The sequence below is a fragment of the Populus alba genome, chromosome 12, assembly GCF_005239225.2.
Source record: "Populus alba chromosome 12, ASM523922v2, whole genome shotgun sequence".
In the NCBI taxonomy this organism is placed as follows: domain Eukaryota; kingdom Viridiplantae; phylum Streptophyta; class Magnoliopsida; order Malpighiales; family Salicaceae; genus Populus; species Populus alba.
In genome coordinates this window covers 11737282-11753174 of record NC_133295.1, presented here as the reverse complement: position 1 = coordinate 11753174, position 15893 = coordinate 11737282, and the positions used below count along the sequence as shown (strand labels likewise).

The 15893-nt window shown below is 29.9% G+C and overlaps 1 protein-coding gene across 2 annotated transcripts; it reads left to right on the top strand.

The window, feature by feature from the left end:
* The first annotated feature begins 10194 nt into the window (after positions 1-10194).
* Positions 10195-15152, top strand: LOC118044698 (nucleotide pyrophosphatase/phosphodiesterase). Of its 2 annotated transcripts, XM_073403592.1 has the most exons (13): positions 10195-10599; positions 10810-10849; positions 11234-11325; positions 11561-11630; positions 11736-11858; positions 11989-12081; positions 12440-12569; positions 12693-12774; positions 12849-12981; positions 13277-13482; positions 13590-13715; positions 13939-14248; positions 14721-15152. In XM_073403592.1, the coding sequence occupies exons 1-13, from the start codon at positions 10493-10495 to the stop codon at positions 15024-15026; spliced, it is 1818 nt and encodes a 605-aa protein (XP_073259693.1). In that variant the 5' UTR covers positions 10195-10492; the 3' UTR covers positions 15027-15152. The 2 variants fall into 2 exon arrangements, with proteins under 2 accessions (XP_073259693.1, XP_034909019.1); XM_035053128.2 differs by lacking the exon at positions 10810-10849 and having other exon boundaries at positions 10198-10599.
* The last annotated feature ends 741 nt before the right edge of the window (positions 15153-15893 follow it).

Sequence of the window (15893 nt, the reverse complement as noted above, 5' to 3'; positions counted from 1 at the left end):
CTGGAGTGTTTTTTGTCTTTTCATGAAAAAATAAACAGTGAAGATATACAACCATGTTTTTGAGGGGGAAAAAATATGCATGTGTTGAGGGGTTTTTTCCATCTTTTTTTTTATTATTATTGAAATAATTCAAATACAAAATTATCCTTGGGTTTCAACAAAATCAAGGTTGTATGTAAAAGGTGTTTTTGTTGTTTCTATGTAGTTTTATTATAAATATCATATAAGGTTAGGGGTAATTGGGTATTTGTATGTATATAAATTATTATTTATATTTAGAAGTGGCTGACACATGCTAAGCACGGGTCAACAAGTGGGTGTTGCCCTCGTTATTCTAGTGGTGCGTACGACCCCAAAACAGAACTAAACGTTACCTTACGGAGCGGCATTCGATGCTCCTCACCACCCCAGGCATAGTGGCAATGCGTGTGTGCTGAGTTGGTCCATGAAGGAGCTTCAGCCAGGGGTTTTTCCCTCCCTCTCTCCTCCTAGAAAATCATGATGCCCATTGCAAAAAAAAAAAAAAAAAAAAAAAAGGTATTGATATTTGTCTGTTAAGTTAACTTTGGTCCTCATTCTTTGTCAGGCCAAAGTAAAGTGGATCATACATGTTTGTTAAACCCCAGTAACGTGGGTTTGACATTTTACTAACCCCAAGACTTCTGGACTTGGCGTCAGCCATGTCCACAGTGCTTGGACTTGACAAGCTGTCAAGTTAAAAGTAATGTGGGTCTTACATGTTTGCTAGACCCAAGTGTTTGACTTACTAGATCCGCAAGTGTCTGGCATGGTTTTTTTTTTATATTCTTTTATTTTTAAAAAAATAATGCATTATTTGTGAATATTTTTCAAATAAATTTTTGGTTTATATTTTAATTAGATTGTGCTTATTTTTAAATGATATTGAGTGTGTTTAGTTTTTGAGAGGCGAGTATAATTTATCTGTGTGTTTTTTTTTTAATATTGATTTTTTTATAGGATTTTTCGGTAAGTGCAACATTGCATTGTTTTTTTTAAAAAAAAAAAATTATTGTTCAATAAATTTTATGTATTATGTGTAGCCATGCATTGTTATATATATATATATATATATAGTTTAATAAATTTTATGTGGGTCTAACATGGTTGCTAGATCCAAGGCACTTGGGTCTTGGGTCTGACGTGTTTTTTTTCTTAATTTTATGCAGATTAATTTTTTTAATATTGATTTTTTTATAATATTTTTCATATATGCAATTGCATTATTATTTTTTTAATTATCTTTTAATAAATTTTATGTGTTATATGCAGCCTTGCATTTTTTCTTATAATATTGTTTCTGCTTGTTTCTATTATAAATTTTATGAGTTTTTTTATTACAAATTTATTTTGATAGAGGACTTTATTAATCATGATCAGGTAAATTATCACTGTTGCGATATTAAATATCTTTAATTTTTATTTTTTTTTAGTTTTTCAATTTTATTTTTTGTTTATTGTTGATGAAATTTTCTTTCATTACTTTACATAATGGTTATTGAGTTTTTTAATTATATACGTTGATAAGTTTTTCAACTTATATCTAGGAGTTTTTGTGCTATATGTGTGTGTGTGCAAAATCTGGTGGAGGAAACTATATGGCTAGTGCTTGAAGTTTAAAGACTTTAGGTGTTCTTAGGTTACTTTCTCTTGGGAAAAAAAATTATCTTCTAAAATGAGTGTTTGAGGTATGTACCATACTCATTTTATATATTAGGTCCAAATACATAGATGAATACATAAAATATTTTAATTAAATTGTTCTTATTTTAAAATTATACTGGGTGTGTTTAATTTTTAGAGAGGTAAGGCATGATTCATTCGTGTTTTTTTTAAAAAATTATATATAGATTTATTTTTTTATAGGATTTTTCATAAGTGCAACCTTGCATTGTTTTTTTGTTTTAAATTATTGGTCAATAAATTTTAGGTGTTATGTGTAACAATGCATTGTTTTTTTTAATAATTATTGTTCAATAAATTTTATTTGGGTCTAGCAACCAAGGCAGTCTTGTCTCGCATGGTTGCCAGACCCAGGATGCTTGGGTCTGACATGATTTTTTTTTTAATTTTATATAGATTAATTTTTTTAATATCAATTTTTTTATAAGATTTTTCATATGTGTAGCTTTGCATTGTTTTTTTTTTAATTATTGGTTAATAAATTTTATTTGTTGTGTAGCCTTGCATTTGTTTTTCTATATATAATTATTGTTCATTAAAGTTTATGTGTGTGTTGGTTTCTATTACAAAATTTATTGTTTTTCTATTACAAATTTATTTTGATTGAGAAATTTATTAAGCTTGACTAGGTAAATTACTTATGTTGCGATGTTAATATCTTGATCTTCATTTTTCACTTGGTTTTTTTTTTTATTGTTTATGATGATTTTTTTCATTACTTTACATAATAGTTATTGAGTTGTTTAATTAAATGCGTGTATAAGTTTTTCAATTTGCATCTAGCGGTGTATATATATATATATCGAGTGTGTGTGCAGAATGTGGTAGAGCAAACTATTTAGCTAATGTTTATCCAAGAAAGTTTAAGGGCTTTAAGTGTTATTAGATTGCTTTTTTTAGAGGAAAAATTTACCTTCTAAGACGAGTGTTTAAGGTATGTACTATACTTATTTTATATGTTGGGTCCAAATACTTAGATGAATATATAAAATGTTTTTGCAGACACTTAACTAAGTTATTTAGATCTTTGCATTAATAAAGAGTTGATAAGTATTTGTTACTCTTTACTTGCTAACACTTGTTGGGGTCTAGACTCCTCACTTAAAAATTAAGCTTTCATACTCTTTTTGTTTGTCATATCATTTTTTGTTTTGAGCTGCTCAAACACTATTTATGTTGGATAGATGTTCTTTTACATTTTCTAATTTGATTATCATATGAAATTTTAGACAATTTAAGCAAGTTTTTAATATATTATTTATTCGGTACTTCAAAGCCAAATCATAAACATTTTAATGCTATTAGCTCTTGAATGCATGTTTAGAAAGCGTTTTTTCATCTTTTAATTGTCATATAATTAAAAATAGCGCATGTTTCTAAAAAGTAACTTGCGATAATGCACAGGAAACATATCTAGTATAGGTTATAAAATGTTTTCTAATGCTTAAAACTTGAGATAGAAATATCTAGTTATCTTTATGTGTAAGGGAGAAATTCTCAATAAGTAACTGTGGAAATTCTTAATGGATAAGAATTTTTTTAATCATATTATTAAATTATAAAAATTATAAAACTCATTCTGTTCAATAACTAAAATTTCAATTCTTTTTACCTTTTTTTAAATATTATAATTACTTGAATTTTTTTTATATTAAAAAAATTAACCCGACCTTATTTAGTGGATATTGAGTTTAGAACTTGTCCTCATTGTAATTAATTGAACGAGAAAAAAGGATAAGACATTAAATACCTGTTTTTCTTTTTCTATTGGGCAGAATTAGTAATGGTGATAAGAGTAATGAGATAAAAAAATTTTAAAGTATTTTTATATTAAAATAATATATTTTTAAAAATATTTTAAATTTTATTTCTAATATTAACATATAAAAAATTTCAGTAACAAAAGAAAATTAATTAATAAAAAATTATTCAAAAAAACTTAATGATATTAGTGGTGATCATTTTCGGTTCGGTTCGGTTTTAAACTAAAAAAACTAACCAAACTGAAATTTATATTTTTTAAAATTATAAACCAAACCAAACCAAACCAACTAACTAGTTCAAATCGACCATTTCAATTTGATTTGGTTTGGTTCTTTCAAAACCGGTTGGACCTATTTTCATTCAATTATTATTTTCAAACTAAACTTCAGGAGTTCAGGTAAAAAACCAATAAAAGAGAACAAAAGGCAACAAAAAAATGTTTTCGCTGTCTTGAAAACCAAGTTGTTCCTCCATTATGAGTTCAATGAACCAATAATCTTCGAAGAAATAACTCAAGAAACTCATTTAAAACCTACATCTATGAGTAAGCAAGACAACAAGTAATGAAAAAAATACTTGGGTTTTCTCATCTCCAACTGCACAGAACTAAGAAATCAAAGACATAAAGAAGAGGGGGGGAGGGGGCTAGTGTAGAGAGAGAGGAGAGGGTGGCTGCGGCTTGTAGGAGAAAATGAAATTAGGGGAATAGGTTTTTAATGAACAAAATAAGCTTTATATATCAAAGTTTAATTTTGGGTTGAAACTAGAAATTGAATCGGTAGAGTCTGTTTAATCGACTTTAAATTTTTAAAACCAAAACCTAATTGAACTGGATTTTTATTTTTTATCTTCTAATCAATTAATTCAATTTTTTTTATTCAATTTTCTTGATTTATTTTTGTTTTCCTTGTTTAATCAATTTTTTTAATTACTCCTAAATGATACCAACAAAGATTGGATGAGCCCTAGACCCCTAGCTTGTAGTAACCTGCATTATAAAAATGACAAATTAAAAATTTTGAGGAATAATTTAACTGGTTATGTTTTTTTTTTTTTTTAGTAAATTCAATTTTTTGTTTTAAATCACTAGAGACTCATTAATTTCATGATAGCAGACCTTGTATTAATCTAAAAAAAATGACAAATTGAAATATCAATTCACGTGGTGTCTTGACTTGATTCATGATTGTCTATCTTCTAGCTTTCATGGCGGTCAGATTCAAGTGGGATGTGCAATAATTTCATCTACCAATAAAAAAATAAAAATAAAATAAAATTGTTATGAATTATTGAAGATGTCTAGATATATAAAGACAAACACAAGTTGGACGTGAATATGAGAAAAACCGTGAATCTGACCGACTAAATAAAATAAACACTGCAATTATTTAAGTTGGCGATGAAAAAAAGCTGAATGAAAAGCTCTCACGTATATTTTATAAAATAATATATATATATATATATATATTAGTTTATTTTAATATTAACATATCAAAATCATTAAAAAAAATGTTGAAATTAAATGACAGAGACCCCTTGAAAAAACCAGACAACCAACAAAGAGTGGATGAGCTCTGAATTTATTGACGGACCTCTGGCTATAACCATTAATTCACGTGGCGTCTTGATAATAGTTTTTAAGCCGTCCTGGTCTGGAGGGTTGGCCTGAAAATCATTTAATTTAGGGTTGAAATCGGGTTAAATTAAGAAAAAAATATAAGAGGAAAAATTTTGGTATAAGCTAGCAAAAACCCAATTATAATTCATTAATTTTTTTTATTAAAATAATATTAATTTAAATTTTTTTTTTTTGATCCGACAGCCCAATTAAAATCTGGAAGCTAGGCTTTGAATCGGGACATTCATCGGAAAACTCTGGTCTTGACTTGACTCATGTTTGTTTCTATCTTCTTGCTTTGATGGCGCAGTCAGAATAGAGGGACAACGTGCATTAATTTCTTCTACCAATAAAATATAATAAAATTGTTATGAATTATTGAAGATTTCTAGATTTATAAAAAACACACAAACACACGATGGACGCGAAAATGAGAAAAACCGTTAATCTGAACACTGCAATCATTTAAGTTGGCGATGAAAAAAAAATTGAATGAAAAGCTCTCACGTTTTTCATGCCTCTGGGTTTATCATTGATTGAAGATTCATCGATTTAACAAAACACTACGGCCGCGGAAACTGATTTTCCGAGTCTGATAACCGGAATACCCTCAGCTGTTCATGGCTGACTGGAAGTTTGTTAATTATTATTTTAAAAAAAAAATTTGTTTAAAAGAATATATTAAAATTATTTTTATATCAAAACTATTTAAAAATATAAAAATCAGTCATGCGGGAAGAGAGTTGCCGTGTAACTATAAAATAACTAGAGAGTAGCCTCTGACATTATTAGACACTAGATATTTGACCCGCGTGCGATGCTACGGGTCATTTTTTTTTGCATAAAAAATATTAAAACAAATAAAAATTTAAAATTTTTAGGTTTTTCTACAAAGCTATATCCAAAAATCTTGGGTTTGGCTGCAATGTCTGATCTAAGAGTAATATTTATAATATTAATAATAAAATTAAACTTGCATGACCCAAATTTAAGTGAGCCTGACTGCAACACCGTACCCAGAAATATTGGATGTGGGTCTAGCTATAAAGTCGTGTAATAAAAGTGTGATAATTAAATAGATTAATTCAAAAAAAATTAACATAAAAGAAAAAACTAATGAATAAAAAGAAAAAAAAAATTGAATTAATTGGGTTAACTCTTTAAACCAGGTTATCCTGTAAAATCTGAGATTCACATCATGAAAGTTTGATAACTAAATAGAAAAAAAATGACGGATTTACTCAGAATTAACTGGGTTAACCCATCAAACCAAGTTAGCCCGTCAAGCCCAGGACACGTGTCATGAAAGTATGAAAGTCTGATAATTAAATATAAAGAAAATTAACTTTAACAAATTAAACTAAATGAAAAAAATAACTTGTCAAATCAGGCCAACCCATCAAACCCGAGATCCGTATCATAAAAATCTGATAACTAAATAAAAAAAAATTTAACATTAACAAACTAAATCAAACAAAAAAAATTCATTAAAAAAAATTAAAAAGAGAAAAAAAGGGAAAAAATAGTTATATAATACAATATAATATAACACAATATAATAATATAATATATTAATAAGTAAATATATTAGTAAAAGACGTGACATGCTCGTGCAATGCTGCGGGCTTGTAGCATGCTTGTGCATTATTGTGGATTTGTGTAAAAAATCATATATTAAAGGTACTATAATTATCAACCAGCTAAATTTGGGGAAAGTTAAAGCTAAATTTTCAACCAGCTAAATTTGGGGAAAGTTAAAGCTAAATTTTCAACCAGCTAAATATTAAAATCATTTAAAAAAACACTGTAGCAATCTGTAGTGTTTTGTGAGAAAATATACAACTATAATTATCAACCAGCTCAATATTAAAAAAAAATTCAATAAAGATAATTTTGACAAATATAAAAAAAAAAACGAAAGGAAAAAAAACATCCAGGGAAACACTATAACAATCTATAGTGTTTCATGAGAAAATCTACAGTTGTAATTTTTAACCAGCTCAATATCAAAAACAATAAAAAACGACAAAGACAATTTAAAAAAAAAAACATAACAAAAAAAAAGCATATGGGAAAACACTGTAGCAATCAACGATGTTTTAAGGAAAAAAAAGCCAAATTGTTAATCGGTTCAGTATGAAAAAAAAAATTTGACAAAAACATATTTGAAAAAAAAAATCAATAAAAAAAATATGTAGGGAAACACTGTAGCAAGGCAAAAATTATGTGGGAAAACACTGTAGTAATCTACAGTGTTTTAAATAACTACAAAGCTAAATTCTCAATCAGTTTAATATGAAAAAAATAAAATCGACAAAGATAATTATGAAAAAAAAAATTATTTAATAAAAAATCCATGTAGAGAAATACTACAGCAATCTAGTGTTTTAAAGAAAAAAAATTAAAAAAACTAAATTATAAATCAGCCCAATAGTAAAAAAAAATAAAATCAACAAAAATAATTATGAAAAAATATATATATACATATAAAGAAGAAAGACAATTTTGGGAAAAAATTTTTTTAAAAAAAAACGTGGGGAAAGCTAAAGCTAAAGCTAAAGCTAAAGCTAAAGCTAAAGCTAAAGCTAAATTCTCACCCAATACTGAAAAAAAAAAAAATCAACAAAAATAATTATGAAAAAAATATATATATAAAGAAGAAAGACAATTTTGGGAAAAAACATTTAAAAAAAAAATATGGGGAAAGCTAAAGCTAAATTCTCTACCAATTCAATATTGAAAAAATAAATTTGACAAAGAAAATTTTTTTAAAAAAAACATGTGGGGGAAACACTGCTGCCAAACAAAAACCATGTAAGGGAAACTTTATAGCAATTCATAGTGTTTTTTTTTTTTAAAAAAAAAGCTAAAAAGCTAAGTTCTCAACCAACTCAATATATAAAAGAACATGACAAAAACTATTTTCAAAAAAAAAAAAAAAAGGAGTCAATTTTGGGTAAAAGAACTGAAAAAAAAAACATGTAAAAAAAAGAAAACAAAAGCTAGAAAAAAAAACACGCGGGGAAAGCTACAGTGTTTTAAAGAAAAAACCAAAAAAACTAAAATTTCAACCAGCTTAATAGCAAAAAAAGTAAAATCAACAAAAATAATTCTGAAAAAAATAAAAAAAAACATGTAAAAAATGACAATTGTGGAAAAAAAGAAAAAGAAATAAAAAAATAAAAAAAAACATGTGGGGAAAGCTAAAAAAAAAAGAATAAACAAATCACAAAAAAAAAAAACAATGTATGAGTACATTATAGCAATCCACAATGTTTTAAAGAAAAAAGATACATAGTTAAATTTTCAACCAACTCAATATTTAAAAAAATTAGCAAAGATAATTTTAAAAAAAAAATTAAAAAAAAAAGAAGTCAATTTTGGGTAAAAAAAAAAATGAAAAAAAAAACATGTAAAAAAATGAAGAAAAAAAAAAGCAGGAAAAAAAAATGCTCCAAAAAAAAAAAAAGCAGAAAAAGATAATGTTTTTAAAAAATATGTGGGGAACACTGCAACAAAACAAAAATTATGTAGGGAAACACTGTAGTAATGCCATATTGTTTTTGTTTTTTTTTTAAAGTACAAAGTTAAATTCTTAACCAATACAATATAAAAAAAAAAAAATCTACAAAGACTATTTAAAAAAAAAAGAATAAACAAATCACAAAAAAGAAAAACAATGTATGAGTACATTATAGCAATCCACAATGTCTTACAGAAAAAAGATACATAGTTAAATTTTCAACCAGCTTAATATTTAAAAAAATTAGCAAAGATAATTTTGAAAAAAAATTAAAAAAAAAAAGAAGTCAATTTTGGGTAAAAAAAAATGAAAAAAAAAACATGTAAAAAAAATGAAGAAGAAAAAAAAAGTAGGAAAAAAAAATGCTCCAGAAAAAAAAAAGCAAGAAAAAAAAAAAGCTACAGAAAAAAAAAAAACAAAAGTAGGAAAAGATAATTTTTAAAAAAAATATGTTGGGGAACACTGCAGCAAAACAAAAATTATATAGGGAAACACTGTAGTAATCCATATTGTTTTTTTTTTTTTTTTAAAAAAAAAAAAACTACAAAGTTAAATTCTTAACCAATGCAATATAAAAAAAATAAAATCTACAAAGACTATTTTAAAAAAAAAAAAACAAATCACAAAAAAAAAAAAAAAAATGTATGAGTACATTATAGCAATCCACAATGTCTTACAGAAAAAAGATACATAGTTAAATTTTTAACCAGCTTAATATTTAAAAAAATTAGCAAAGATAATTTTGAAAAAAAATTAAAAAAAAAAGAAGTCAATTTTGGGTAAAAAAAAATGAAAAATAAAACATGTAAAAAAATGAAGAAGAAACAAAAGTAGGAAAAAAAAAAACAAAAGTAGGAAAAGATAATTTTTTAAAAAAATATGTGGGGAACACTGCAGCAAAACAAAAATTATATAGGGAAACACTGTAGTAATTCCATATTGTTTTTTTTTTTAAAAAAAAAAAACTAAAAAGTTAAATTCTTAGCCAATGCAATATAAAAAAAATAAAAAACTACAAATACCATTTAAAAAAAAAAGAATAAACAAATCACAAAAAAAAAAAAACAATGTATGAGTACATTATAGCAATCCACAATGTTTTAAAGAAAAAAGATACATAGTTAAATTTTCAACCAGCTCAATAATTAAAAAAATAAGTAAAGATAATTTTGAAAAAAAATAAAAAAAAAAATCAATTTTGTGAAAAAAAAAAAAATGAAGAAGAAACAAAAGTAGGAAAAAAAAATGCTCCAGAAAAAAAAAACTGCTCCAAAAAAAAAAGCTACAGTAGCTGCTTGCAGTGAACACCACGTGTTTTAGAATTCTTTAATATGATTGATGTTGCGGTCATTCCTCTATTAATAGTGGCTGTGGTTGGTACAGTTGGCTCACAAGTTGTTTATTTTATGTAAAGTTTTGAGTTTGAATCTTGTAAAAAGCATATATTATTAAAAAATCTTTACTTTTTAATAAATTGATGTGACGGATCTACTGATTTTAGATACTTTGATTTAGGTAAAGAAAAACAAAAAGAGTCATTCCTCACGTTTTATTTAAAAACTGACAGCAAAGCTCAACCACATCCTTTCATGCGGTATACATAGCTACAAGAAGGACCATTGATGTAACCAGAGCAAGAGGGTGGAGTTAGGTTAATTTTGGGGGTGCGTGAAGCTTTTTTAGTGGCTGACTGCTAAACCTAGTGGGCTACTTGCTTGGCTAGCTCGGGGTCTGGCCTTCTCATTTCCGGCACGTAAAAACCAGTTCAGGCGAAATGAAAGAGACCGTTCACCACTTTCCAGTGAACGTTTTGGCGACATCCTCAGCAGTACTCGTGTTTTGGTTGCTGTGTTTTGCGAACTTGACCTTCGTTCAAGCTGATATTCATGGAGCTGGAGAGCAAGCACTTGCCAAGATCGACATTTACAAAACCACTCTGGCGATTGATGGCTCCGCTCTCATCACCGCCTACCCTCGCTTTCTTGGCTCTCTGGTAATGACTCTGACCCTTTGATCCTAATCTCCCTCTCACAGCTTTGGCTATGTTGTCATAAATCCTTTTAATCCAACATGGATGCCTTGCCGTCTTTTCGACTGGATATATAGATTTAATCTTGCTGCCTGAAAGCTGCACTTTCTATCTATATTTTGGCTCATTTTTTAGTAATGGTGGAAGTGTTGTGTTTTCCCCCTCATTTTCTAGGAGGAAGAAAACCTTCAAACGTGAAATCTGCTTTAAAAAGGTATAATAACTGGACCAATCTGTTCAAAGATGTTTCTTGTACAACAGTACTCGACTGTTGCTGGATTTTTATTTCGTATTAAAAGGCGGTATTTTGAATTAGGAGCGGGAAAAAAAAATGAAGAACCACTTTAACTGAGAAAAAGAAAAACCCGTAAATTAAACCTTAAGAGACCTAAAATATTGTTTTTAAACTTAGCATCTTGTATGATAACCCCAAGCATTCATCATATTTTGTTAACATAATTTTATTTTCAGCCAGAATCTAGTTATTATACATCCTGTAAGGAACACATTGGAGGTAACATTGTTTCAGAATATTTTTTTAACAAACATGGGAAGTAATTCTTAGACCCCCCCCCCCCCCCTATTTATGTGATTGCAGGGTGAGGATTCTGAATGGACAACGGTGAATATTATGAACGAAAAGCCATCTGCAGATGATTGGGTTGGAGTTTTTTCTCCTGCAAACTTTAAGTAATCCTCTTCAATGTGCCAATATGAACTGCCTGGTCATGATTCTTTGTGCCTGTAATACTGTGATTAACTAGTGCATTACATCAATTGACATTTAATCTTTTTCCTCGCTCGTCAAGCTTTTTCTACGTAGAAATGCTGTTGTAGGACCAAAGTTGATAACTACAACGTATAGGAAACTTCATGCTCATTTGAGTATTTTACGAATTAAAACAACTGCGTTTTGATATGGCAGCGCATCCACATGTCCACCACAAGATGATCAATGGCAGGAAACTCCGTATATCTGTACAGCCCCAATAAAGGTGTGAACAAAAGTGATTGTAGACATTGAGTTAAGGTTAACAGTAGAATCTTACAAGTCAGAACATCTCTAATTTCACCTGTTACGTTGGATGTCCTTGTTTTAGTACAAGTATGCGAACCATAGCAATCCAGAATACACAAAAACAGGAAAAAGTACTTTGAGATTTTTGTTGATAAATCAGCGAGCAGATTTTGCCTTCGTATTATTTTCAGGCGGGTTGTCATATGTGAGTTTTCTTACTCCTTTTTTTGCTTTTGTGCTGCATCATCATTTTATTCTTACTGTCCGAATGATTCACTTTTGAGGAATGCTTATGATGTTGTAAAATGGCCTTGTTCTTGCTCAATTTCTTGCAGCCAAAACTGGTGTCTGTTTCAAACAAATTACAGTTTCTGAATCCAAAAGCACCAGTATACCCACGGCTTGCTCATGGAAAATCTTGGGATGAAGTGAGTCTTTATAGACAATATCCTCTCATATCTTTCAATGAAGTTTGTCTGATTTAACTGTTAACCCGCATAAACAAGTTAAGGGCATTCTAGTGTTGTATACTGAGTCTTAAAGTATGTACTCGTCTTATAAAGTTCCATGTGAGTCCATGTATGATTTTCATGTGTGTGTGAGAGAGAGAGAGAGAGAGAGAAAATGGAAGTTATATAACCCTGAAATGTAGTTTCCTTTTTAACATCAAGATGATAATAATGGTGTTTAACTTTCCAACATCGACTTTCAGTCTTTGGCTTAAGCAAACATTTTACCATTGTTATTGTCATTATTGAAATTTTACTGAATTTATATGTTTCACAGATGACTGTAACATGGACTAGTGGTTATAATATAGATGAAGCTGTTCCATTTGTTGAATGGGGCATGAAGGGTGAAACTCCAAAGCGCTCACCTGCTGGAACATTAACATTCAAGCAGAACAGCATGTGTGGTATGATTTGGTTCACCTGCACATGATAGGACTTTTTTTTTTCTTAACCTACTCGAATTCTTTATCACGTTCAATTTTGTCTGCTAGGAGGCATGCAATGATGAGCTTGTTTTCACTTCCCAGGTTCACCTGCACGAACAGTTGGCTGGCGTGATCCTGGATTCATACATACAAGTTTTCTGAAGGATTTATGGCCTAACATAGTGTACGGAATATGAAAACTTACATTTCTATCACTGAAAAAGTTTCAACAACTACTAATTGGTCGTGTTTTTTCAGGTATACATACCGAATGGGTCATATCTTATCTGATGGTTCATATGTTTGGAGCAAGGTGTTTTCATTCAAATCATCTCCATATCCTGGACAAGACTCATTACAGCGTGTCATTATATTTGGTGACATGGGGAAGGTATGTATGTTGTCTTTGACAATCTTAGCAGCCTGTGCTTTTATATCAGCAACGAGGAAATCTATATTACTACTTGTATGCTCGTTACAAATTTAAATGCACAATCTGTACTTCTAGCCTTCTTTAATCTCGCATTGAATGGACTAGTAAATGGAAGAACTTTAACATGTCTATCTTCTAGTTATTAATGTAAATTATAGTGCTTGATAAACACAAGATCGTCCTTTATGGAAGAAAACATTCTGTATGACTTGTGCATACATTGAGATTTACAATTCTATCAAATGTCTTTCAGGCGGAGCGTGATGGTTCAAATGAGTACAGCGATTATCAGCCTGGTTCACTTAACACTACAGACCAACTCATCAAGGACTTGGATAACTTTGATATAGTATTCCATATAGGAGATTTACCATATGCAAATGGGTACATTTCACAGTGGGACCAATTCACAGCACAGGTGCAGCCCATTACATCCACTGTTCCATACATGATTGCAAGGTACGCACCTTGCGCTTGAACAATCACAAATGTGTTGGACACACACACACACACACACACACACGGGGTTTACAATAAGCTTATTTGGAATGTTTTCTTCTCTGCAGTGGTAATCATGAACGTGATTGGCCAAATTCAGGCTCCTTTTATGACACTACAGATTCTGGTGGAGAATGTGGTGTGCCTGCAGAAACCATGTACCATGTTCCTGCTGAGAACAGAGCTAAGTTTTGGTAAGTTGCATAAAATGTACCTCAATTAATTCTCAGATTAAGGATCTTGTAAAAGAATTATTTAACAAAAATAAAATAAATAGGAGGAAGTAAGATAACAAGCATTGAGCCATGACATTTGAATCCTGAAACAGCCTAGGATCAACAAATGCACCTGTATTTTGCAGTTCTTTTATCCAGTCTAGTTTTGTGATGAAATCAATTAAAATCCATAAACATACAGGTACTCGACGGATTATGGCATGTTTCACTTTTGTATAGCTGACTCCGAGCATGACTGGAGAGAGGGAACTGAACAATACAAGTTCATTGAAAAATGCCTTGCATCTGTTGATAGACAAAAGCAGCCATGGTTAATCTTCTCAGCGCATCGTGTCCTAGGCTACTCGTCTAACTCTTGGTATGGCCTAGAGGGTGCCTTCGAAGAGCCCATGGGGAGGGAAAGCTTGCAGAAACTTTGGCAAAAATACAGGGTAGACATTGCATTTTACGGACACGTCCACAACTACGAGAGGACATGCCCTGTTTACCAGGTATGCACAATTGCAGTACATGTATGATTTTATCCATTACAAAGAATTGGATACAGGTGCCAATTATGGCGTGCTATTTGTAAAGGCTGCATCCTTTTCTTTCTAAGAGTTGCAGATGACAATTGCATTTACTTAATATTATCTTTAATCTATGGTGAAATGTTAAATCATCAACTATAAATCTGCATTTTGAGCTCTAATTTAGATGGCCGTACCTGTTGGGGAAAATGATTTCTTGCTTAGAAAAGGTTTGAAGGGTATTTAATGATTACCAGAAAGTGATACATATCCTCTTTAGTCTGGAAAAACATCTTGGCCTTGTGAAACTATCACATCCTGTCATTGGCCATTGGTCACCAGTCCCATTATAGTTTCGAATTGCCCCTCCTCAAATTCCTCAATATTGTGAGTGCAAGTTTAGATTATTTTCATTTCATTTTGCATATTTTTACTGTTTGTGTTGATGATGTAGAATCAATGCGTGAGCAAAGAAAAACATCACTATTCAGGCACAGTGAATGGAACTATTCATGTAGTTGTTGGTGGGGGAGGAAGCCATTTATCAGAATACAGCAGCGTGATCCCAAATTGGAGTATTTACAGAGATTATGACTTTGGATTTGTCAAGTTGACAGCATTTAATCATTCATCTCTGCTCTTCGAGTACAAGAAAAGCAGCGATGGAAAGGTCTATGATTCGTTCACCATTTCAAGGGACTATAGAGATGTCTTGGCCTGTGTGCATGATAGTTGTCCAGCAACTACTCTGGCAACTTGAATCGTCTGTAATAAAAATTCCATGTCAAATGACAGAAGCCTTCTTCTTGGAATGATGCTGTAATGCATAACAATGCTCTCTGATTATAAGGTTTTCATGGAATTCATTCTTCATGTTTATTCTGTATTTCTGCTACTCCATTATGAGCTCTTTGTGTTAACACGATAGGATATTTTGAGCCCAAGAACTTAAAAAAAAATAAAAAAAATTCAACAAAGCAACACAAAATCTTTGATAGAATAGCATACTTTATTTTTTTAGTAAAATAGAATAGTTTAAAATTATCACAATTTAATATCTTAATAAATATTGCTATTTTCAAATATAATAACGATGGAATAGCACAATTAATTATTATTTTTTGGTAAAATAACGTAGTTTAAAATTATTACAATTTAAAACTCAGTAAATATTGTTATTTTTAAATGTAGTAACTTTTCAGAAATGCAACGACTTACAATGTCTTAGTTTAGAAACACATATTTCATGTAATTTACCTTATTCCCTTCTTCTCCACGTAGCTCCTCTCTCAAGAAAAATAACGCTGACAACTTCTTCTCCACACAGCTCCTCCTTTCTCCAAAAAAAGAAAACTACGGTGACAACCTCATTTATTCAGAAACGCAATATCACTTAAATGTGTTTTTCACTTTTCACAGTCGCCAGATTTTTTTACTTTATGTGCTAATAGCTCAAAATAGAAAAAGAAAGCAGCAGGAGGTGGTGCCATATTCATTATGCAGGCTTGGTTATTTTTCTCGGATCTTTTTGGGCATCTTGTGGGCCAGGGTGTATAAGCTTGGGCTTTCTTAAGGTCAGACTCAGTACATGACTAATGACTTGTAATGTGATTATAGTTATTTTTTA